The following is a 21,595-nucleotide window of genomic DNA, read 5'->3' as shown; positions in this document are numbered from 1 at the left end:
TCATAGGCATATATGATGACAAGTTAGAGCTGAACAGTCCTACTTTGAGAGATAAAAGGGGGAAAAATAAACATCTAGCACATTAGGTACCCATAATAATTATTCTGAGTCATTAAGAAAATAATAATTTGTATTTTATATTAATAAAAGGTAGGCATTATGTCATACATTTTTCTAAAAAGCTTATCCCAAAAATTTATTTTTTAATGTTTTACATCTGAATATTAAACCCTCAGTAGTCTTTAACAATACACCTATTGGAATGCATTTATCACTACATCTGGCCCCAGGAGTGCTACTAGATAAATAGAAGGTGACTCTACTTTGAAATTTATTTATTTTTAAAATATATTTTTATTGATTTCAGAGAGGAAGGGAGAGAGAGAGAGAGAGAGAAACATCAATGATGAGAGAGAATCATTGATCAACCACCTCCTGCACTCCCCACATTGGGGATCAAGCTGCAACCCAGACATGTGCTCTACCCGGGAGTTGAACTGTATCCTCCTAGTTCATAGGTCAACACTCAATCACTGAGCCATGCTGGCTGGGCTACTTAGAAATTTTATACATATATACATATACACACACACACACACACACACACACACACACACATATACATATATGTATATGTATATATATTTAAAAGTTTTGTTTCTTGTAGCTCTGTCAGGTTGCGTTTAATCAGTTGCTTACATTTTATGTTGGGTTTGTAAAGACTATAATATTGAGAAGTATGTAAGTATAAATAGTGGTAAAAAGACTTTCTGAAATGCATTTTAAAAGGATCATATAAAAAGTTAAAGTTAAGCAAAGCAAGGTTAAATGTCTGTCTGTGTACTTCAATTATTTAAAACAAAAACACACAATTGCAAATTTTTTAGAAAGCATATTTGTATAAATTGTTTTTATTAAATATCAATCATCTAATTTGTTTGTCATTGACAGACATAGTTTATTGTAAAATAGTAATATGAAAGCAATATCCATTTATAATAAGTTTCAGACCAGGACATTATTTTTGTTAAAATCAGAGTCCATTTGGAGTGAATTGAATATATTCATTTAAAATTTGCATATTATATTACATGTTAGATAATTTTTATATGTTTTAAATTACCAACTCCAGAAGATGGATAACAATTTCATTCCTGATGGCAATGAATTTCCTTCTTCTGAATTTTTTTAATAGGTGCACTAGGCCTTCCAATGAGGGGGATGAGCAACAATACCCCTCAGTTAAATCGCAGCTTATCACAAGGCACTCAGTTACCGAGCCACGTCACGCCAACAACAGGGGTACCAACAATGTCACTTCACACGCCTCCATCTCCAAGCAGGTATTTATTGGTGGACCAGCATATTTCTCAAAATGTATCTTTGTAGAGTAAGCAAGCTTTTCAGTTTTTCATAAGGTAACTAAATGATTCAGTGCCTTTCACTGAGGAAAAGAAAGTTGATACCCTCTGCTAATTTTATTTCATTGCAAATTGATAAGTCTAGTGTAAGATGTGTTTATCCTGCAGCTACCATACTGGTTGTCAGCTGGTGGGTATTAAGGGTTAATTACCACCAGGGGGGCTTTTTCAAAAGCTAGCTCTCTTCTTCAAAGGAAGATATGCAATTTAAAATCACTCCTTAGATAATTCTGATTATTGCTCCCTCACCACACATCCATTGCCTCTAGTGAGAATAAAATAAAACAGATTACATAGATGATGCATATTAGTATGAAGAAAGTAGAATGACATACATTTGGAATGAAATTATTCTAATATATATGTGCGATACATTTGTATTATCTTATGTTATAGTCACAGTAATAGTTCTCTTATCTTAGAATATCACTGTATATTAGTTCCACTGTAATTTCCCCTGTTGGTTTATTTACTTTGGCTTTTTTTTTTTAAGAGTACAATGGCTGGACAAAAGAAATTAATAAAAATTAGCAATGCAATTTGAAAGTATATTTGAAGTTCTAGGATTAGGTCAATTGATTATTTACAGAGAATTTTAATGAGTAATTGTAGAGAGTTTATTTAGTATAATGGACTTCTTTTTCAGGGGTATTTTGCCTATGAATCCTAGGAATATGATGAACCACTCCCAGGTTGGTCAGGGCATTGGAATTCCTAGCAGGACAAATAGCATGAGCAGTTCAGGGTTAGGTAGCCCCAACAGAAGCTCGCCAAGCATTATATGTATGCCAAAGCAACAGCCTTCTCGACAGCCTTTTACTGTGAACAGGTAAGATGTTTATTGATACTGTGTATAATTGTCTTTCTGGGTATTTTCAAATTTGCCTTTTCACATTCAGCATTCTGTTCTTGAGTCGTGGCTTCTGTCTCATAAGTGTTTCATCATATATTTATGACCAGAGATTCTCTTTCTGTTACACATCACAATTTTAACCTCTCCAAATTCAAGACACATTCTTTTGAAAATCAGTTTTATTTTAGAAAGCACATTATAGCTTTTTATTGTTGCTCTTAGAAGAGGATTGTTTTTAGGTTGCCACCAGGCAGATTTTTGTTGGTGTGTTTTTCCTCTATTAAATGAGGCTGGTCACCTGTGCATTAAGAATTTTATACTTGTGAATAGGACATATTTGACTATTACTGCCTTGCTTCACTTAGGCTTTGGTTAAGTACCTTTTCAACTGAAATTCAGTTTTGTACTTACTTTGGAGACTTTTTGAACAAAGGCTTTCTCCGACTACATCTTTAGTATTTGAAAATTGTCATGTCCGGGGATTTAAAACAAAAAGATGAACTCTTACACCTTTTCACGCCTTTTTGCACTATCCATTCAATATACTCTTATGCAAATAATAACAATACATGAGAGTTGTGCATACAATGTAAAGCTTTCTTTCTTGCGAAGATAACATTTAAGTTTGCCAATATTTTTTAAATGGGGAACACCAGGGAAAAAGAGGACCTTGATCTAGTTGGTATCATCATACCCAGTTATTTCACTTTCTTTTATCTAGTACTTGTAAAATCTGAATTAAAATAGGTTATTAGGACATTTTCTTTTTAATCTTCATCTCATAAGCTTCAATTCTTACTTTTACTTAGACTTAGGAACATTTCTTTTATAATCATACTGCTTTTTAAATTTTAAGTTATTACTTGTAAAGGGTTATCAAAATTCTCATCTCCTTGATAGCTTCCTAATCATGCAATACTTCTTGAGCTTTATTACATCTTTCCCCATTCTTATAGTATTGTTCATTGAATGTATATTTAAATTTTTGCCTTTCCATATTTTTTCACATTTTAATTGTTTTTAAAATAATTTGTTTATAAACTGTCAATAATACTTTGGATCTCTAAAACCCGGCTATTACTATTGATGAGTTATATTTATTATAGAATGTTTTCATCTCTTAGCACTTATTCAGTGTTTGAGGGTACCTGTATCAGTAATTCTAATATGCTATTAAACCAACATTTCTATAGGCTTTCCTACTCTTCTCTAAAGTATTGTTGTTGCACAGCTGCATATTTTATGAAAATATTTTTTGGTCTTAGTTAGTTTTTTGGATATAGGCAAAAAAACAAGACACCTGTTATCTTCAAACAGTTTATTTAACCCTAGTAAGAACACGGATACACTGTCTTTTATGAGACTTTTTGACGTTAAAAATCTTACTGTCATTGTAGAATTGGCATTAATTCCTTTTGAAATTCTTAATTACTTCTGGCCTTGCTTTAAGTTGAGTCTTATTTTTTGCTTTTGTTTTTCCATTTTTAGGCTTGTGCAAAAAAATTAAAAAAAGAAGGCACTTGTAACTATTTACCAAGTACCCATTGTTCATTAATTTTTAAAATTGAGGGGACTATAGGAAGATATATTTTTCTTTTAAGTATATGAAAGATAAACTATATTTAAATAAGAATGATGTGTTTTATAACACTGAATTCAGTTAATGAAAAGCACCATTTACTTCAGGTGAACTAAATGTTTGAGTGCCTATTATTTCCTTTTGAACACTTAAGGATAGAGGATGCACAGTTGAATAGGACGTGGACTCGGTTTATGAGGAGTGTATTTTCTAGTTGAGGAAGAAAGATTGTATGAAAAAAAGATCTTTTATGGACAATAACAGTAGCACACTTTACCAGTAGTGGAAGAAAAGTATTCAGGAACAATGGTCCTACACTAAACTGCATAGTTTTAAGGTTAGTTCTGCCAGTATATCCAGTAAGTTGACTCTCCAAGAAGACTAAATGGTACCCTTAATCTTTGTTTTCTTCAGACTTATAAATTTTTTGGTTTTTTGTTTCTTAAGTCATCTGTGTAAGATGTTTGGTTCTCTATTGTTCATGGAAAGTCTTAGGGAGATTTTAAAATAAATTTAAAGAATTAATCTCAGGAAAACAAAATTAGTATTTGTTTTAAAACATATTGCTGTTTTATATGAGGAGACCAAAAGTATACACTTTTGTTTATCTTCATCTGAAAGTTAGTGTTCTTACTGTATATCTAAAATTATTTTCTATGTACCCAGTATGTCTGGATTTGGAATGAACAGGAATCAGGCATTTGGAATGAATAACTCCTTATCAAGTAACATTTTTAATGGAACAGGTAAGCTTATTCTGGAGATAGTACCCTATAAACATATGGTAGATCTTTGAAATATAAAGCAATTGAACATACTGGTCTTAAAATATTACAGGATATTTTTTTTGTGTGTTAAATTGGTAGAATTTAATCTAGTGAGAATTTGACAGGAATAGGACAATTCAGTGAACAGTTTAGAGATATTTAAATATATTTTTCACTTGGCATGGTAAAAACATAGTTTTATAACTTCAGTATTATTTCCTTAATACCTAGAGGACCCTAAACATTAACTAAGTCTTTATATATGCCTCCAAATCTTTTTTGCTTTAGGAACTTTTCCTATCCTCAGTCCTGTCACCATTGTCTAAACTAGGTTGGGTGGTATGGCATTCTAGCCATGAGACCCAGAATGAAGAAATCTTTAACATTATATGGAGCCACTTACAAGTTTTTCTTAACAGTTTTAATACTGATTTTGGCATTTTAACCCTTAGTAATTTTATGTGTAAAATTCAAAATTAATTACATGGAAAACCAACTCTGATATTGACAGTAAAGAATTCTTGCAGTCTGTTGATTTCTTTTAGCATCTGCTTCAGACCAAATAGGAGGCTTTGTTGCTATTCTGCTACAGGTTTCATTCACCCTCTTCCACCCTTGCCTCCTGAGAAAGGAAATAAAGGATGTTGTTATGGTTATAGGAGCCAAAATGAATATGATTGTTGAGAGAGAAATGTATGTAAAAGAAGTAGAAGGTGAAAGAATGATCAGTTAAATGGAGCATATGTGGAATCTTGAGAGAAGATTTATTAATGAAATGTCATCTGTGGCTATAGACTTTGATTTTTAAAGTTCTCTCTTTAGCAGCATGGGTTGATCAAATGAGACTTTAAAATTCCAAGTTTTAGCATTTAAAAGTTATTGATTTGTGTTCAAGATGTTAAAATAATACGAAGTACCACATCCCATTATTTCTAAAATGTACATTTAAAAAAATATTTTAGTATCTCTGAAATTAAACTGCATCTCATAGTTTAAGGCAAAAACATTTTAAATGTACCATAAAGTAACTGTCTGACAATGCCATCTTATATTCTGAATTATGGTTTTATACATGTCTATAAATCTTAGAATTATTTTTAAAATTCAGTTTTAACTAAAAATATTTCACAATGGGAAAATTGTTACTAAATCCCTAAAAATATAAATTTGGGGGTTAATTATCTGTTTTTAAGTAAAACCTATTTTCAGATAACATGGCAATTTAATTTCATCTTAGAGGACCTGAATATGTGTATTAAAAAATAATATATAGTTAATTTATAATCAAATAATTGAAGAGAGATTACTATATAGATTGAAACTGTGTGAATTGTTAATTTCTATTTTATTCATATAGTATCTTATTAAAACTTAAAATTCATCGACTTCAATTTAAAAAACAACAACAATGGGTATGAATGATTTTATCTTTTACCCTTCATAATTTTAAATTGCCACCTAACTTTGAATGTTAAGAGAGTGTATTTTTCTATCAGCAATTATCTTGAGATAAAAGTGTTTTTTCCCTCAGAATTTTCTAATTAAGAAATTTGGGGAAAAATTAAAATTAACTGGAAAGAAGGCAAAATAAAGTGAGAATGGTTATAAAACGCTAGGTGAAAGAAAAGCTATATTGCAGGCTAAAACCAAGGTAGAAATTAAGTTCTTTAAAAATTAGGAATCAAGATTGTAAGAATTTTAGAATAATAGAAGTTAAGAAAACAAGGGGATGATTAAAATAGGCAAAGTATAAATGTTGGGTTAAATTTTAATTTTTAAAAGGAAGCAAGCTGAGTTTGTAAAAATTTAAAATGAAAAATAAATTTTATCTAACATATTTATTGAGCGCCTACTGTGTAATAGGTAAAAAACTTTTGGTCTTTATATCATATTCCCATGCTTCCTAAGCATTCAATAGACATGGGAACCCTACTTATACCCTACTTATGCTATCCTGCTTATTTCCCCAAATCAAAACGCACATGCACTCACACACATGCAGATATACCTGTAATGAGACCAATAGACCACAGGAAAAGTTCTTCTGGTTTCTGTTTCCACTGCCTGCCTTCAGATCTGATTCTGGCCATTTGCAGGAGGCACTGTTATTCTCACACTTGTATATAATTGAAGCTCCAAGCATTTCAGATAAAAGCTCTACTTTTGGATATAATGAAAAGAGCAGTTATATCATAATAATCTCTCTCTTGCTAACTAAAAAGCTATAACTTTAGAGTATCATCTTTCACTGGGGAAATACAATATACCACCTTATTGTTTATTCTTTACCTTAAGTCTCTAAGATTTTAAATTTTTATTATGCTAGTTATATTTTGCTTTGCTGAATTGTTCATGAAATTCTTTTATGTGAAATCAATCCATAAATATTTATTATACACCTGCATATACCTAGTACAGTGCTGTGCATTATAGCAAGAAGGCACTGTCATTTCAAATTATATTATGGTTGGCCTCTAATATCTATAAAATGTTGGTTGAATCAATAACTGGTGTTCCTTCTTATTATTTAGATGGAAGTGAAAATGTGACAGGATTGGACCTTTCAGATTTTCCAGCATTAGCAGACCGAAACAGAAGGGAAGGAAGTGGTAACCCAACTCCATTAATAAACCCCTTGGCTGGAAGAGCTCCTTATGGTAATTAAGCTTTTTAATGATGGCCAATGAAAACTTTCCATTTCACATACATATACACATTCTGATATACGTGTGTGTATGTTTTCTGATCAGAGTAGTATAATTTGTTAGAGGTGATATACCCAAAGTGTATTTTCCTCTCAGAATACCATCATAGCAAAGTTAAATGGGAAAACTTAGTTTGTACAGAAACACCAAAAGGAAGTCCTCATTGGTATTCAGAAGTTATTTTCTTCTGGCAGTTCTGCGTTGATACACTTTAATGATTTTGTGATCTGCCTTTTATTAATTTGTCACACATTTTTTAAAAGAATACATTATTAGTGATTAATAATGACTGACCATACAGTAAATATTTTTTTCTAAGCGAGTTTTTTAGCCTCCACACTATTGACATTTGGGTCAGATAATTCCTTGCAAATGAGGGGCTGTCTTGTACATTATAGGATATTTAGCAACATCCCTGGCCTTTGCCTACTGGATGCCAGTATCACCTCTTACCTCTCACCCTTCCCCCATTGTGACAACCACAGATGTCTCCATAATTGACAAATGTTGGGGGGAAAAATTGCCTCCTGTTGAGAACCACAGCTCATGGGTCATGTATAGTTTATGTAGACTTTCCGTCACCATTAAAATACCCCATTTTACTGACTCTAATAAGAAATTTGTCTGATAGATGCTAAATGAAGAGGGATGCTAAATATTTTCCATATATTCCTTGACCTTTAAATGTTCAAATGTATATAATACAGGATTTATTTGTATATTATAGGACAGTTGTAGAAACATGTGCAGTAACAATTTAGACATGAAAATTATGTAGCTGCAATGTAGCCGTATTCTTTGTATTAGTTGCACATAATTGTTTCTTTTTGGCAGAACCTGATAGAGACCAGTAGCAGAAAACAATGAACTTAGAGGGATCAGTTCATCACTCTTACAACTGTTTTTTCCCATTTTCAACCTAGAAGGATTTCCATGCCTTTCAGAATATGAATACAAATAATTTATGAAGAAGGGAAAAAGTAATTGTTCATATTCTGAAGTTTCCAAATCAGTCTTCCAAAAATAACAAAAAATGATCTGGAAGTTGAGTACCTAGCTACTTGGTTCTCAGTTCAGACTCTAATGTTTTTAACCTTTCCTCATAGGTCCACTTTTTCATCCCTTTAATCATTCCCGTTGCTCTCCTTGGACCAACTCTAGTTTCTCCATATCGTTCTTGAACTGTGGCGCCCCAAACTGGATATTGTTCTCCAATAAGGGCCTGACTAATGCCAAGTATAGTGGGAGGATTACTTCCCAGTTCTTGCATGTTTTACATCTATTACATGGAGTCCAAGAAAATCTGAAATAATACGGAGTTGTTTAATAATTGATTGCAATTTGCTCACTCTGTAAGTCACTTTCAAGTAGAATACTGACATGTTCTCTTAAAATTTATTTTGTTCATTTGTATTTAACAACTGGTATTTATAATAGCTAGTCAAATATTTAAAGCAAGCTTTTAAACAAAAAATTATTAATGATTATTATCAATATCAAATTATGTCTTAAACACTTATTTCCCTTGCATTATTTTATAAATTGAGTTATTAATCAATATATAAAAATTTAGTTCTTTATTGTTATTATGAATACTAATTTTTTTGAAGTATGCTTTCAGAGCAAAATAAAAATATTTTTGGTATATTATGAGGGAAGTTAACTTTTTATAATTTTTAGCAAAATATCATAAATATCAATTGCAATTCTCTGGATTATTTTCATTACATAGTTGGAATGGTAACAAAACCAGCAAATGAGCAATCCCAGGACTTCTCAATACACAACGAAGACTTTCCAGCATTACCTGGTTCCAGCTATAAAGATCCAACATCAAGTAATGATGACAGTAAATCTGTAAGTAACTGAGAATTATGTATGTTAGTGATGTAGTGTTTTCCCTTCAGATTTCTCTTATATTAACAGTTTTATAGACTATAGACTATATTAAGGACTTACTAAATGCTATTACAAAATTGTTTATCTTGAATATTCGTAATAATCTAACTTCTGAAGAATGTGGAAACTCTTTATAACTTAGAAGATAGCCTATTTTTTTCCTATTTCATATAGGTTTGCAAATTTCTGTTGAACTTCTCAGAGTTAATTTAGACTTTTATTGTAGTCCCTGTCAGCTGGATCCCATGAAGTTTGATATTATAGCCTTCTAAGGAGCTGTGTTTTTCTTGAGTAAGTTTTCTCCTTGAAGAATCTTTATACACATTTTTATTCCTGTGTTGATTCAGCCAACTCAGCTTCCTCTTTCTGATTTAACGAATATATTTATTTCTTCCACATTGCACTGAAAGTAGCTTTTTTTTGTGTGTGATGGGAGTTTGTATATTAAAATATTTGATGAAGAATATTGGGTAAGAATTAAAATAAATATGAATTTTGAAAGTGCATATGTTCTGACTTATCTTGGAGGTTTTTATGGTGATGTTTAGGTATTTAGTTTCTCTTCTAAATGAAAGTATTGAAGACTTGTAATTTCAAGTGTATCCTGAAGCATAAAGTCCTGAGATGATAGTTAATGTATTTTGTCTGTGACTGAAAATCTGAGATAAATAAGAATATTTTTCATTTATTTCTTGTCCTTCAAATGTTAAGTGTGTATAATACAGGATTTATTTGAATACTAATGGGACAGTTGTAGAAACAAAAAAATGTAAGGTAGAACTTGGAACACAGGTAATAATTTACTACCAAATTAAATATAATAAAGAATGAATAGAAATGTGAACTTGAAATTTTTATACTTAACAAAAATTAATGTTACATTTAATTTTTTTTCCATGTTAGAATTTGAATACATCTGGCAAGACAACTTCAAGTACAGATGGACCCAAATTCCCTGGAGATAAAAGTTCAACAACACAAAATAATAACCAGCAGAAAAAAGGGATCCAGGTGTTACCTGATGGTGGGACTCCATAAAATACGTCAGTGGTATTACAGAATTATTTTATTTTTTTACTTTTTCAGCAAAGATAAAAATGACTATGTTCTTCTTATTCAGGTCGGGTTACTAACATTCCTCAAGGGATGGTGACGGACCAGTTTGGAATGATTGGCCTGTTAACATTTATCAGGGCAGCAGAGACAGATCCGGGAATGGTACATCTTGCATTAGGAAGTGACTTGACAACATTAGGCCTCAATCTGAACTCTCCTGAGTAAGTTTTTTTCTTTCCTTCCACATTTGTACATAAGACCTGCCTGCATATCATCAAATTGTATCACCTGCTGCCACTAATTGTTGCTGTTATCATGGGTCATTCCCTCTCATATTAGCTCCTGTATCTCTGTCATTTTACAATATTACTCCTCTTATAATTTGGCAGTTTAAACACATATATGATCTTTCCAAATCCTGACATCTCGGCTCCTTGAATTTCTCTCCTCCAGAAATCTTATCCCTCTACTATACCTCACCCGCTCACCTCTTTTGTCATCCTTTTGAGTTTGCCATTACTAGTAACTTTAGTTTCTCTGTAATTTTAAGTTTGTGCTCCCATGCCACTTCTTATCTTCTCTCTCTTTCCCTGTAGTGTTGGCTCCTGTAATCATTTGACTCTATTGGGACCTTCAATCCATTCTTTTACCTTTTTGTTGTTCCAAAACATCCCTGTCTCTCTTTCCCTGCAGTGAACTCACTTCCTTCTTACCCAGTTAAATTCTCTGGTCAGTCATACTGCTCATCTACATATACTCTTAACTGCTCATCTACATATACTCTTAACTGCTTTGCCCCTCTCCTGCTTTGTCATACTTTCATGGCAAAAAACTATAACCCTGGTTATATCTCCACCTATTCTATTTTTGACCTGTGCTACTGAGCCTGGCGGGAGAGAAACTTACAACTTCACTGCCTGGTTTCAATGTAGTGTAGGTGTATAGCCAGGACGGGAAAAGTAGGACCTTAATTCTGCCAACCATAGTCATAACGGCATGCCTAGTCCACTTATTCTTTTGCTGTCCTATGCAACTATTTTAGATTTGCCTGTTCAAACCCCTGTCCTTACTCTCAGGTGATGGCCTTGGTTTTTTATTTCTATTTTTTTAAGAAAGATGGAAGCAATCAGAAGAGAATGTCAGCATAGTCCTCCAAACAAATCTAACTATTTACTACCATCTGCACTCCCCTTATCTTGCACACTGTTGTTGTAGTTGACCCATTCTTTTCTTTGTTGGGTTATTTCTGTCATCATACAAATATGTTGTTACTTTCATATTAAAAGTACTTCTTGATCTAATGCCCCCCATTCTTATATTCTCCATTGAAGTAAAATTCTTCAAAAGAGCCATCTCTGTAAATCCCATTTGTCTTCTTCTATTCTTTGTTAATATTTTGTTCCTGCTACACTAAAACTACTCTTGTCAAGGTCATCAAATGACCAGTATGTTAATAAATTCATTGGTCACTTCCAGAAACTTACCGTTTTTTGACCTGTCAGCAACATTTGACATACATAGTAGAAGCACTGCTGCATTGCTTCTCACTAGTTTAACTGCTACCATCCTGTTTTGAATCACCATCCCTTCTTGCCTGGATTATTCCATTAGCTAATCACTGGTTATTTTTTCTTCTTCCTTTGCCCCACACAATCTCTTCTTTACACAGCAGCCAGGACAATTCTTTTTGAATAAGTTTATCCTCTGCTATATACCCAGTAAGGATTTATACTTTCGTTATGATTAAACACCCAAAATATTTACAGGCCTTCTAATATCTGTAGGCCTGATTTCTGTCTCTCCCAACAGCTTCTCCCTTTGTTCACTCTGTCCCAGCTTCACTGGCCTTCTTGCTGTACCTCAGACATGTCAGTTATAGCTCTGCCTTAGTGGTTCTAGCAGTTAGCTCAGACTAGGATACTCTTTGGCAGATAAATAATGGTTAATTCCTTACATTCTTCAAGTCTTCGTTCATATCTGACCTTTTAAATGATACCTAACCTGATACCTATATTTAATTATATAACTAATCTACTCTCTCTGCCCCTCCACTAATGGGGAATATTATTTATTATGTAAATTGTTTTTGTCTGCCTCCCTCCAATCCACCATCCTGAACCAAAAAGTAAGTTTCATTTTGTCAGTGATCTTTGCTTTGTTTGTTGATGTATTTCAAGCACCTGTAATGGTTCCAGGCATAAAATACACATTCAATAAATATTTGATGAATTTGAACTTTTGCTTTTAATAATTACTGGGGTTTTTTTGGACCATAAAAATGGGAAAGTAATTTTACTTGGGGCATGGCATTAATGAATTCTAAGCATAGACATAAATATCTATATGTCCGGTTGTTCATATGGAAAAAGGCATGCAGGTTATGATTATTACAATAGCTTTATTGACTCAAAAGAATGTCACAATGCAACTGTAAACCTACTTTTGCCAACCCCTGTATATATAAAACCTTGTTTCAGTTTCCTGCTGTATATAAGTCATAGTAAACCCAAGAAAGGAAATTAGAAATAAAAAGTTAATGTTTTTGAAGTTAATTGTTTTTCCTGATTTCCTGAACTAAAATTAGAACTCTTTTTTTCTACCCTGGACTTCAGAGTGTTTTTTTTTCCCCCTCCTTTATTCAGAAATCTCTACCCCAAATTTGCATCACCCTGGGCATCTTCACCTTGTCGACCTCAAGACATAGGTAGGAGATTGTATTTGTGTTAAGACCTTTAAAAAATATATTTATAACTGAGAATCAGTTAATAAGGCTTTTTTTATTTTATTATCTAGACTTCCATGTTCCATCTGAGTACTTAACGAACATTCACATTAGGGATAAGGTGAGTGTAGTTTATTATTCTACTCAGCATGAATTTATTAGGTACTCAGGCACTGTTTTTCAGTTCAGATAGCATAATATTTTAAAATAATTAGCAATGGTCTCAGGTATGATTTCACATGTTCATTCAGCTATATGTAGTAATTTTATTTCTACTTTGGTTTATAATTTTAATGTTTTGATGAGGTTCTGGGTTTTTTAAATATTTAAAAATGTAAAATATTTACATTTTTATAATATTTTTCAACAAAACAATTTTAGGACTGATAAAATATTGCTTTATAGTTATCAGTAACAGGGTACAACCATAACTGTAGTTGATGGGAATAAACTAACTTGAAATATTAAATAGATTCCTTCTGATGTTCATACAGAAGAAGACATGCAGGTTATGATTATTACAGTAGCTTTATTAACTCATAAGAATATTACAATGCAACTGTAAACCTACTTTTGCCAATCTATATATATAAAATCGTTTTTTTAGATTTTATATTCTTATCTGTTAGAAAGATTTTCTTATAGTACAGATACAAGGTTTTTAATAGAACTATATATTAACTATTTTAAAACTGTTTATGACTTTTGGCTTTTTTCTGTATTTTTTTTTCTACTTTTGAATTACCTAAAATTCTAGTTATAAAGTAATTGATAACAGATTGTAGCTTTAATCTCCCCCCCCCTCCCCGCTCCCCCCAGTCAAAGAAAGAAAGAAAGTGGGAAACACTTACTTTAGGGAAAAGAACTAAGAGTTTATTTTTGTTAGAAATGGTGTCTGGATTTTGGCCTTGTGAAAGGATATAATACATTAAAATTACATATTTGTGTTATTCATATGTGTATAGTGGCTAATGTAAATGACAGTGTTCTGCATCTGTACCATGTAGTTGTGTAGCCAAATCAATGTTGATGTTGTGGACAGGCAAGTAAAGAAATATATTTCTCACCATGTCTTAATTCTTGAGTTAGGTGGAAGATAAGTATGAGATGGAGATAGGTATCTTTTTCTATTTTGGGATTGTGTGATTTGCTGCCACCTCCATTATAGTGCTCTTTTGCTCCCAGTACCTAAAGGTTCCAGACCATTTCTCAATGCCAACTAACAGGATGATTTGACTCATTTGGTACTGCTACCTGAATGGGGATAATATGAATGGAGAGAAAAATTACATTCAGAGAATGTGTAACAGTTAAGTAAATATTTAGATAAAGGATTAAGTAAAAAGATAAAAGTATTTTTGTTTTGGTGAGCATTTAAGATTTATATTAATATCTCACCATTTATATATATATATATGTTGAGAATTTGAGACTATTGAACTCACATTTTATAGTTTGGTAGGCAATTAATTTGTTTCTGCTTTCTGAGGGACATGTAAAGCAGTCATTTTATACATTCATTTAAACAAAAAAAAAGCAATCTCTTCATGATTTTTGTACTAAACATCCATGATTTGCTAAATATACATAACCAACTGATTTGTGGTTGAGTCATTGTCAAATGTAGATTCAGTAACATTTCCTGTGAGTCTATCAGACATTCTACAAGGCTTGTTCACATACAGTCACTTAGTTAATTTCATTTTCATTCTTAGTAACCCTTATAAGATGTCATTGTCTACATTTTATAATTGAAGTTTAGAGACATTAAATTACTTGGACATGGTATGTTAGTAAGTAATGGAATTAGGTCTTAAATATGTAAGTTCTGAATCTTTGAGCACAATGTTTCACTATTACTCCCACATTGGTTAACTAATAAATCCCTTAAGTAAGACATTCAGCATTTGAACTCATTTGGAAGTTTTTATTTAGCTCTTTTTCTAGTAGTACATAAAATAGATGTACCAGAAGTAATGGTTAAATAACTTTAGTCACTTAAATAATAAACTACCCTAAATGATGAAGCTCTCCTTTAGAATTATAGCTACTTGTATAATCATGTAATAGCAGTTGCCTGCTATAAAGAGAAGAGTTTCTGTTTCTGTTTTTACTTTAGTGGTAGCAGTTATAGGATAGGATTTCTGACTTGTTTTACATTTGAGAATAATTTATTTCTCTTTTCCAGCTGGCCGCAATAAAACTTGGCCGATATGGAGAAGACCTTCTCTTCTATCTCTATTACATGAATGGAGGAGACGTATTACAACTTCTAGCTGCAGTAGAGCTGTATGTTCAAAATATTTTTTAAACAATTTTTGTATTATAGTGGATCTTGTTTATTCTGAAAGCTGCTTTAAAAAAATGATGATGGCTATAGTTTTTGTCTTTTTTAAAGTACAAATATTTCTCCATCAAAAATTTATTTTTAAATTTAGTAAAATAAAGTTAATTTAGATTGAAACCTTAGATTACTATGGCTTCATAATCACTGTGTACATAAAAAGAATTTTAAACTTAACCCTAAGTTTGTAAGAAGCCTGAAGGCAGAATCAACTTGGATCATGGATTTGGTGAATTAATTTTTATAAGATGTGTTTTATACCTGTGGTTCATCTGATTCCTTGTGGAACCACATATGTTAATGACAGTGAATTTCATCATTTAATAAATATCTATTAAATATTATGTGGGCAAGTCACCGTACATATATCTTGTATGTTTTGAAATATTGATAAGATAAAATCCAACTTAAATTGTTAAGAAGTTGGTCCACAGATATGTTTTTCTCTGAGCATTTCTGTTTTTACCTGATGTCCTACAAATAAAAAGTTTGTGTTGTTTCTCCTGTACAGTTGGTAACATATTAGTCATTCTAATCATGTTTACTATATAGTGAGTTACTTAAAAATTTCTAATGTTATGATTAGGAGACATTTTTACAGATTTAAATATTTTATAACATTCCTTATAATATTTCTATAAATGGCTTTGATTAGATACTTAAATGTAAAATATACTGTGTTGATAATAAATTGTTTTTTATTTCTCAGCTGAAAATTGGTTTTTTTCTCATGTTCTTTTCACATTTTTTGTAAGATAGTAATTGGTAACTGTTCAAGTTATAAGTAAATAAATTCATCCATCCATCACTGGCTATTTTGTCTCATATCGTATATCTAAAAATTACCTCATGTTATGGGTAGGAAGGTATTTGTTTACGTGGAGACTTTATGTGAATTTAAATAGTTAATTCAAATAGACATTATATTTAGTTCCATACAAAATAATTCAAGTAGTTAGCATTTTTGTTTGTTTTAATAGATATTTCAATTTCTATTAAATATTAAGAAGAACAAAAAAGTGAAGTTTCTGGAACACAATCAATCTTTATTTGGTCTGCCTAACATTTTACCATATCACTCATAAAGTTTTTAAGATCTTGTTCTGTTTGCATTAAAAGTAAAGATGTGGGTTTTGGAAAAATTAAGAAATTATTTTCCTGCGTTTATTTCACTAGGGTTGTATGTAATAACAATAAAAGTCAGGACAAAGAAACATTCTTATTTATATATTTTATGTGTAATAATTTTCTGAGAAAAGTTTTTAAAATGTGAGCCACAGGAAAAGAATTAATTGTCTTTTTCTCTTAAAAATTGAAGTTTTAACCGTGATTGGAGATACCACAAAGAAGAACGAGTATGGATTACCAGGGCACCAGGCATGGAGCCAACAATGAAAACCAATACATATGAGAGGGGAACATATTACTTCTTTGACTGTCTTAACTGGAGGAAAGTAGCTAAGGTATATATTTTGTTCATGTGTAAATGTATAAATCTAGATTTAAAAAAGAAGTGATCTCTCTTCTCTGTTTATATGTACCAATGCATTCATTTTAGTAACGTGCCAGATATTTGATCTTTAGTCTCTACCTCCTCAGCTTGATTTAACTCTAGGAGAGTATGCAGAAACCGTTCATTTCACTCACAGTTAGAAAAATGATTGAACTTGGTAAGAAATTTTGTAATTTTTCAAAAGCCTTGGTGACATTTTAAATATTTTTGTTTCTACTCAGTTGTAAAATAAAGATACTCTTGTGCAGTGCCAGTCATGTATTATATAATTGTTACTTTTTATTAAGCAGGTCTGAGATTTCCCTAAAACCAGTATATAAACAGATACAGGGTTTTTAAAACAATTCCACTCATTGAAGAAAAGCTATTTAGAGTTTTGAAACAGAAAACTGTTCATTGGATAATTTTTTAGTTGTTAGTTTGGGCTTTTTTTTTTCCTTTTGAGTCAGCTTTACTAAACTGATAAAAAGTTAAAACATTTTAAGAAAACAATGTAAAGTGCTTACCAGATATTTATCATGAAAAACATTTTACATTATAATATTTTATATAAAACTTGAAAAATACAAGGGATTAATTTTTTTAATTATTATTTTTAGGTGTTTTCTCAATGATAAATGTCATTACTTCCCAGACCAACTCTATGTACCACTATAGACTGTATTTGAGTTATTTTAACAATTCTACTTATCTTGATTTCAAAAGGTAGATCTGTGTTCTAACTTTTCAATTATGTTAAAAATAATTACATTCATTACAAATAATACATAAGACATTGTGTATATTACCTGTTCTTTAAGAAGTGATAGTGTAATAGAAAGCCATAGTCTTTGATGTCATGGATTTAAATTTAATTCCTGTTTCTGCTATTTTATGCTTTCACCTTGTGCAAGTTTCCTTTTAAATCGAAATACTTGAATCTAGATTGTCATGAACTTTAAATGAGATTACACACAAACACATTTACACTAAATGTAGTGCTTGGCAAAGTTTACTTCCCTCCTAAAATGTAATGAGAATTATTTATATATGAGAGTAGTTGTGATAGTTTGTTGCTGCTGTTTCTATCATTGTTATTACAGCTTATTACTTTTTTCCCAAAGATGGAAAAACAATAATTGATTGTTGTTAGGTTAGGTCAATGGTCCTCAAATTTTAGCTTACATCAAAATTACCTGGGACCTTTACACAGATTGCTTGGCCATACTGCCATTGCTTTTGATTTAGTATGTTTATAGATGGAACCTGAGAATTTTTATTTCTAACAAGTTCCCAAGTGATGCCAGTGATGATGCTGGTCCTTGTCTGGAGCCATACTTTAAGAAACTTTCAGTTAGTTGATTCTATAGGAGAGAAAAAGTCTCTTCGGAGGATGAAAAATTCTATTAGGAAATAACTGAAGTTTTTTCCATTCAATTTGAGGTTTTTGCTCCAAATCATTGTAAATTATTCCAAATTTAGTATATGCAAAAAAGAGATGAATGTGTGAAGTAGATAGATATATAATTTTAGATAAATTTCAGTTCAGTATATGTGAAGAAAATCAAGTTATGTGAAAAATACTTGTTTTCTATAGAACTAAGTGCTCTCCATAAAGTTAAATATTCAGAAACAATTTAATAGGGCCCTATTAAACATTAATAGGACCCCTTATTATCTCACAACAGGAAATCCGTAGTCAGATAAATGTCATTTTAAAGAATATTTTGTTTGTGAGTGTGTGTGCACACGCGCGCACACAAAATAATTTTACCCAATTTTATCTCATATTGTTGAAGTTTTTCTTAACCTTTTCCTTAAAAATTTTTAGCAGTGAAGTAGGAAAATAAAATTTGGGAAATATCACTAAACTATTCCCTAAGAAATCTCTCTTGAAGTAATTTGCTAGCCACTTGACCTGATACTCTTCAACAAAATTATTTTCATAGTAATGAAAACAAGTAGAATTTTGGTTTTTATCAAATTTCTTTTGGTTGTATTAAAATACAGGTTCATAAACTTCAAGTTGTATTGTATTCACAGAATAAACTTTTGCACTGGCTTCTGTTTTTTCAGGCTGTTTTCAGTATTTTTCTAGAAACTGGATTAGTAATTAAGAAATAAATTTAATTCATAGTTATATTCATTAATAGATTCCATTATACTACACAAACTCCATTAAAATGCCAGGTCCCAAGTTAATTTCAAAGTCCTCATCTGTAAAGTGGGTGTGGCTTACTATTTACAGTTAAAGAACATGCATTAAATAGCTTCAACTCATTGTAAGAAGCCTATACCAAGAATTAGTATTATAACTAATAGCTTGATGTTACCATGGTATCATGAAAAGTATTGGCCTGATTCAACCATAATCAGGTCTCCATCCAGAATATCTTGTATATGAGGTTCTTCCTTTCTCTTTTGCAAACCACTTAATATTTTTAGGGAAATCAAGAATTGTAATGTTAAGGGGTTAGATTATTTAAATCAGAAGTACTTCTTATCCCTAAAAATTCTGACTCTGAGTTTTAGAATGTGGCCCATTATTTATTTTAAAAATGTCTTATATGTCAATAATTTATGTACATAAAAATTTTGATACTGCCTTTGCTTATTCTCCCCTTTTAGATAATCTTGACTTGTCAGCAGACTATGTGGTCTGTCCTATGTGGAATTACTCAGTATCCCACTAATTTAAAATTGTGATAATTTGGATAGTGTATATAATCTTAATGAGTAAAATTTGAAAAATAATTTCATCCACAGAGAAATTTTAGATGCTGCAAGTCTGCCCTGTTATCGGTAGCTTTCTCAGACTAAAAAGCTTAAGAATTTTTTCGGCCTAACTTTACCATGTGAGTCCAACATTGAATAGGATTTTTAATGCTTAGGATTTTTACCATATCATAGCCTGATATAAATAAGGGTGTGTTTTTTTTTTTCTTTTCATTAACTTCACTGGTACATTTTAGTACTTTTTATACTGTAATTAGGAATGTGCTTTTTTCAAAATAAAAATTATTTCTAATATAACTATACTTAAGATAGTTTACTTCCCTCCTAAAATGTAATGAGGATTTATCATAGTTAAGAGAAAGCTGACATTTCTGAGGATTTTAGAAAACATTCCTGCAGTGTATGTTTTTCTGTGAAATTTGATCAGTAATAATAATTTTACTTGACATCTGAATCCAGTGCATATACCATACTTTCCAGCGTATAAGATGACTTTTTAACCCAGGAAAATCTTCTCAAAGTCGGGGGTCTTATACGCCGGAAAATACAGTAAATTAGAAAAATCTCTGACAGTGTATATCAGATTGCTTAAAACCCAAATACCGTATTTTCTGGCGTATAAGACCCCTGACTTTTGAGATTTTCCTGGGTTGAAAAGTCGTCTTATACGCCAGAAAATACGGTATTCTGATTCTGCTTTATAGTAACCTTTTGAGAATATGTAACCTAATTTTATTAATAGAAAAACTAAGACATTTAAAAGTTGTTTTTAAAAAGTATCTAGAACTCTTTCTAGCCTTTAAAATCATTAAACTGTAATCTAAAAATTTTTTTCCATTAGAGCAAATATATACATAGATCTTCTAATACCTATGCTTTGAATACTTCAAAAGTTAAGTGTTCTGTTTCTAAAAGAAATGACGAAAACTGTGTTTATTAATTTATCAGCCATTAGTTACACTTCTGCTAGGGGCCTGGCACTATTCTAAACAGTAGGTAGTCATATACAAAAGAAGACATCCTAGAAACGAATATGGCGCCATAGGTAAACACCTAAATTGCTGCCTCGCACAACAATTTCCAAACTACAACTAAAAGACAAAACGGACACCATCCAAAACCACAGGAATGCTGGCTGAGTAGAAATTCTACAACTAGAAAGAAAGAGAAAAGCACACCGAGACTCAGAGGAGCTACAAAAGGCTGAAGTACGGAGACGCACGCGCGAGGAGAGGACTGCAGCTGAGTGCGCGGCTGGCTTTCTTAAGCGGGAGGGAGACGGAAGCTCCCGACTGCGCTGAACTCCAGTTCTGGGCGAGAATCTGGGAACCCAGACTCATTCGGGGAGAAACTGGACTGTCTGGCAGCGGGCGAAACTCGAGGGAGGCTTTCTCTCAGAGGTGCTTGCAGAGATTACCACGGGACACTGAGACCCAGGGGCCTCATAGGGCAGGGCTGACGGGAAGCCATTGCTGTCTGCTCTTCCCTGAGATTCCGCCCCATCCAAGCTGAGCACAGAGGCTTTTGCAGTTTTGCAAGTCTTGTCTCATAAGGGTGTCTCCAGCACAGAAGTTCTCCCAGCATAGACACAGCTGATCCTCACAGCCAATTGGCCTGGAGGTCAATTCCTCCCAGTGATACCAACAACAATCAAGGCTTAACTACAACAAGACTGCACACAGTCCACAAAGGGGTGCACCAAGAGTGTCCACCTCAGGTAACTGGGGGAGGCTGAGCCACTGGGCCCTACAGCACACCTAGCACACAAAGCTACTCTATCAACTCAAGGAAGCAGCCAAAATGCCGAGACAAAGAAACAGATCACAAATGAAAGAAATGGAGGGGAAAAAAAACGACTGGATATAGAGTTCAAAACCAAAGCTATAAGTTTTTCAAGAATTTTCTAAAAAAGGCCGATAAATTTAGCGAGACCCTCGAGGATATGAAAAAGGACCAACTAGAAATTAAACATATACTGACTGAAATAAAAAATATTATACAGAGACCTAACAGCAGACTAA

General features: G+C 32.1%; 1 protein-coding gene across 9 annotated transcripts in view; it reads left to right on the top strand.

The window, feature by feature from the left end:
• The window catches only part of CNOT2 (CCR4-NOT transcription complex subunit 2), a 120,833-nt gene that overhangs the window by 93,595 nt on the left and 5,643 nt on the right, over window positions 1-21,595 (top strand). For 7 of the 9 annotated variants that reach the window (XM_054718847.1, XM_054718846.1, XM_054718845.1 and 4 more), the window contains 11 exons: window positions 1,196-1,343; window positions 2,068-2,250; window positions 4,520-4,599; window positions 7,152-7,277; window positions 9,058-9,182; window positions 10,128-10,248; window positions 10,345-10,501; window positions 12,923-12,984; window positions 13,074-13,123; window positions 15,191-15,291; window positions 16,665-16,809. In XM_054718847.1, coding sequence (XP_054574822.1) covers window positions 1,196-1,343; window positions 2,068-2,250; window positions 4,520-4,599; window positions 7,152-7,277; window positions 9,058-9,182; window positions 10,128-10,248; window positions 10,345-10,501; window positions 12,923-12,984; window positions 13,074-13,123; window positions 15,191-15,291; window positions 16,665-16,809 — 1,298 coding nt within the window. Of the gene's footprint in view, window positions 1-1,195; window positions 1,344-2,067; window positions 2,251-4,519; window positions 4,600-7,151; window positions 7,278-9,057; window positions 9,183-10,127; window positions 10,249-10,344; window positions 10,502-12,922; window positions 12,985-13,073; window positions 13,124-15,190; window positions 15,292-16,664; window positions 16,810-21,595 lie in introns of those variants that run through there. The other 2 variants (XM_054718851.1, XM_054718852.1) reach the window with 2 other exon arrangements.

This window comes from Eptesicus fuscus, chromosome 7 (genome assembly GCF_027574615.1).
Source record: "Eptesicus fuscus isolate TK198812 chromosome 7, DD_ASM_mEF_20220401, whole genome shotgun sequence".
Classification (NCBI taxonomy): domain Eukaryota; kingdom Metazoa; phylum Chordata; class Mammalia; order Chiroptera; family Vespertilionidae; genus Eptesicus; species Eptesicus fuscus.
Note: the sequence above shows the minus strand (reverse complement) of the source record. Positions and strands in the feature narration are given on the sequence as shown.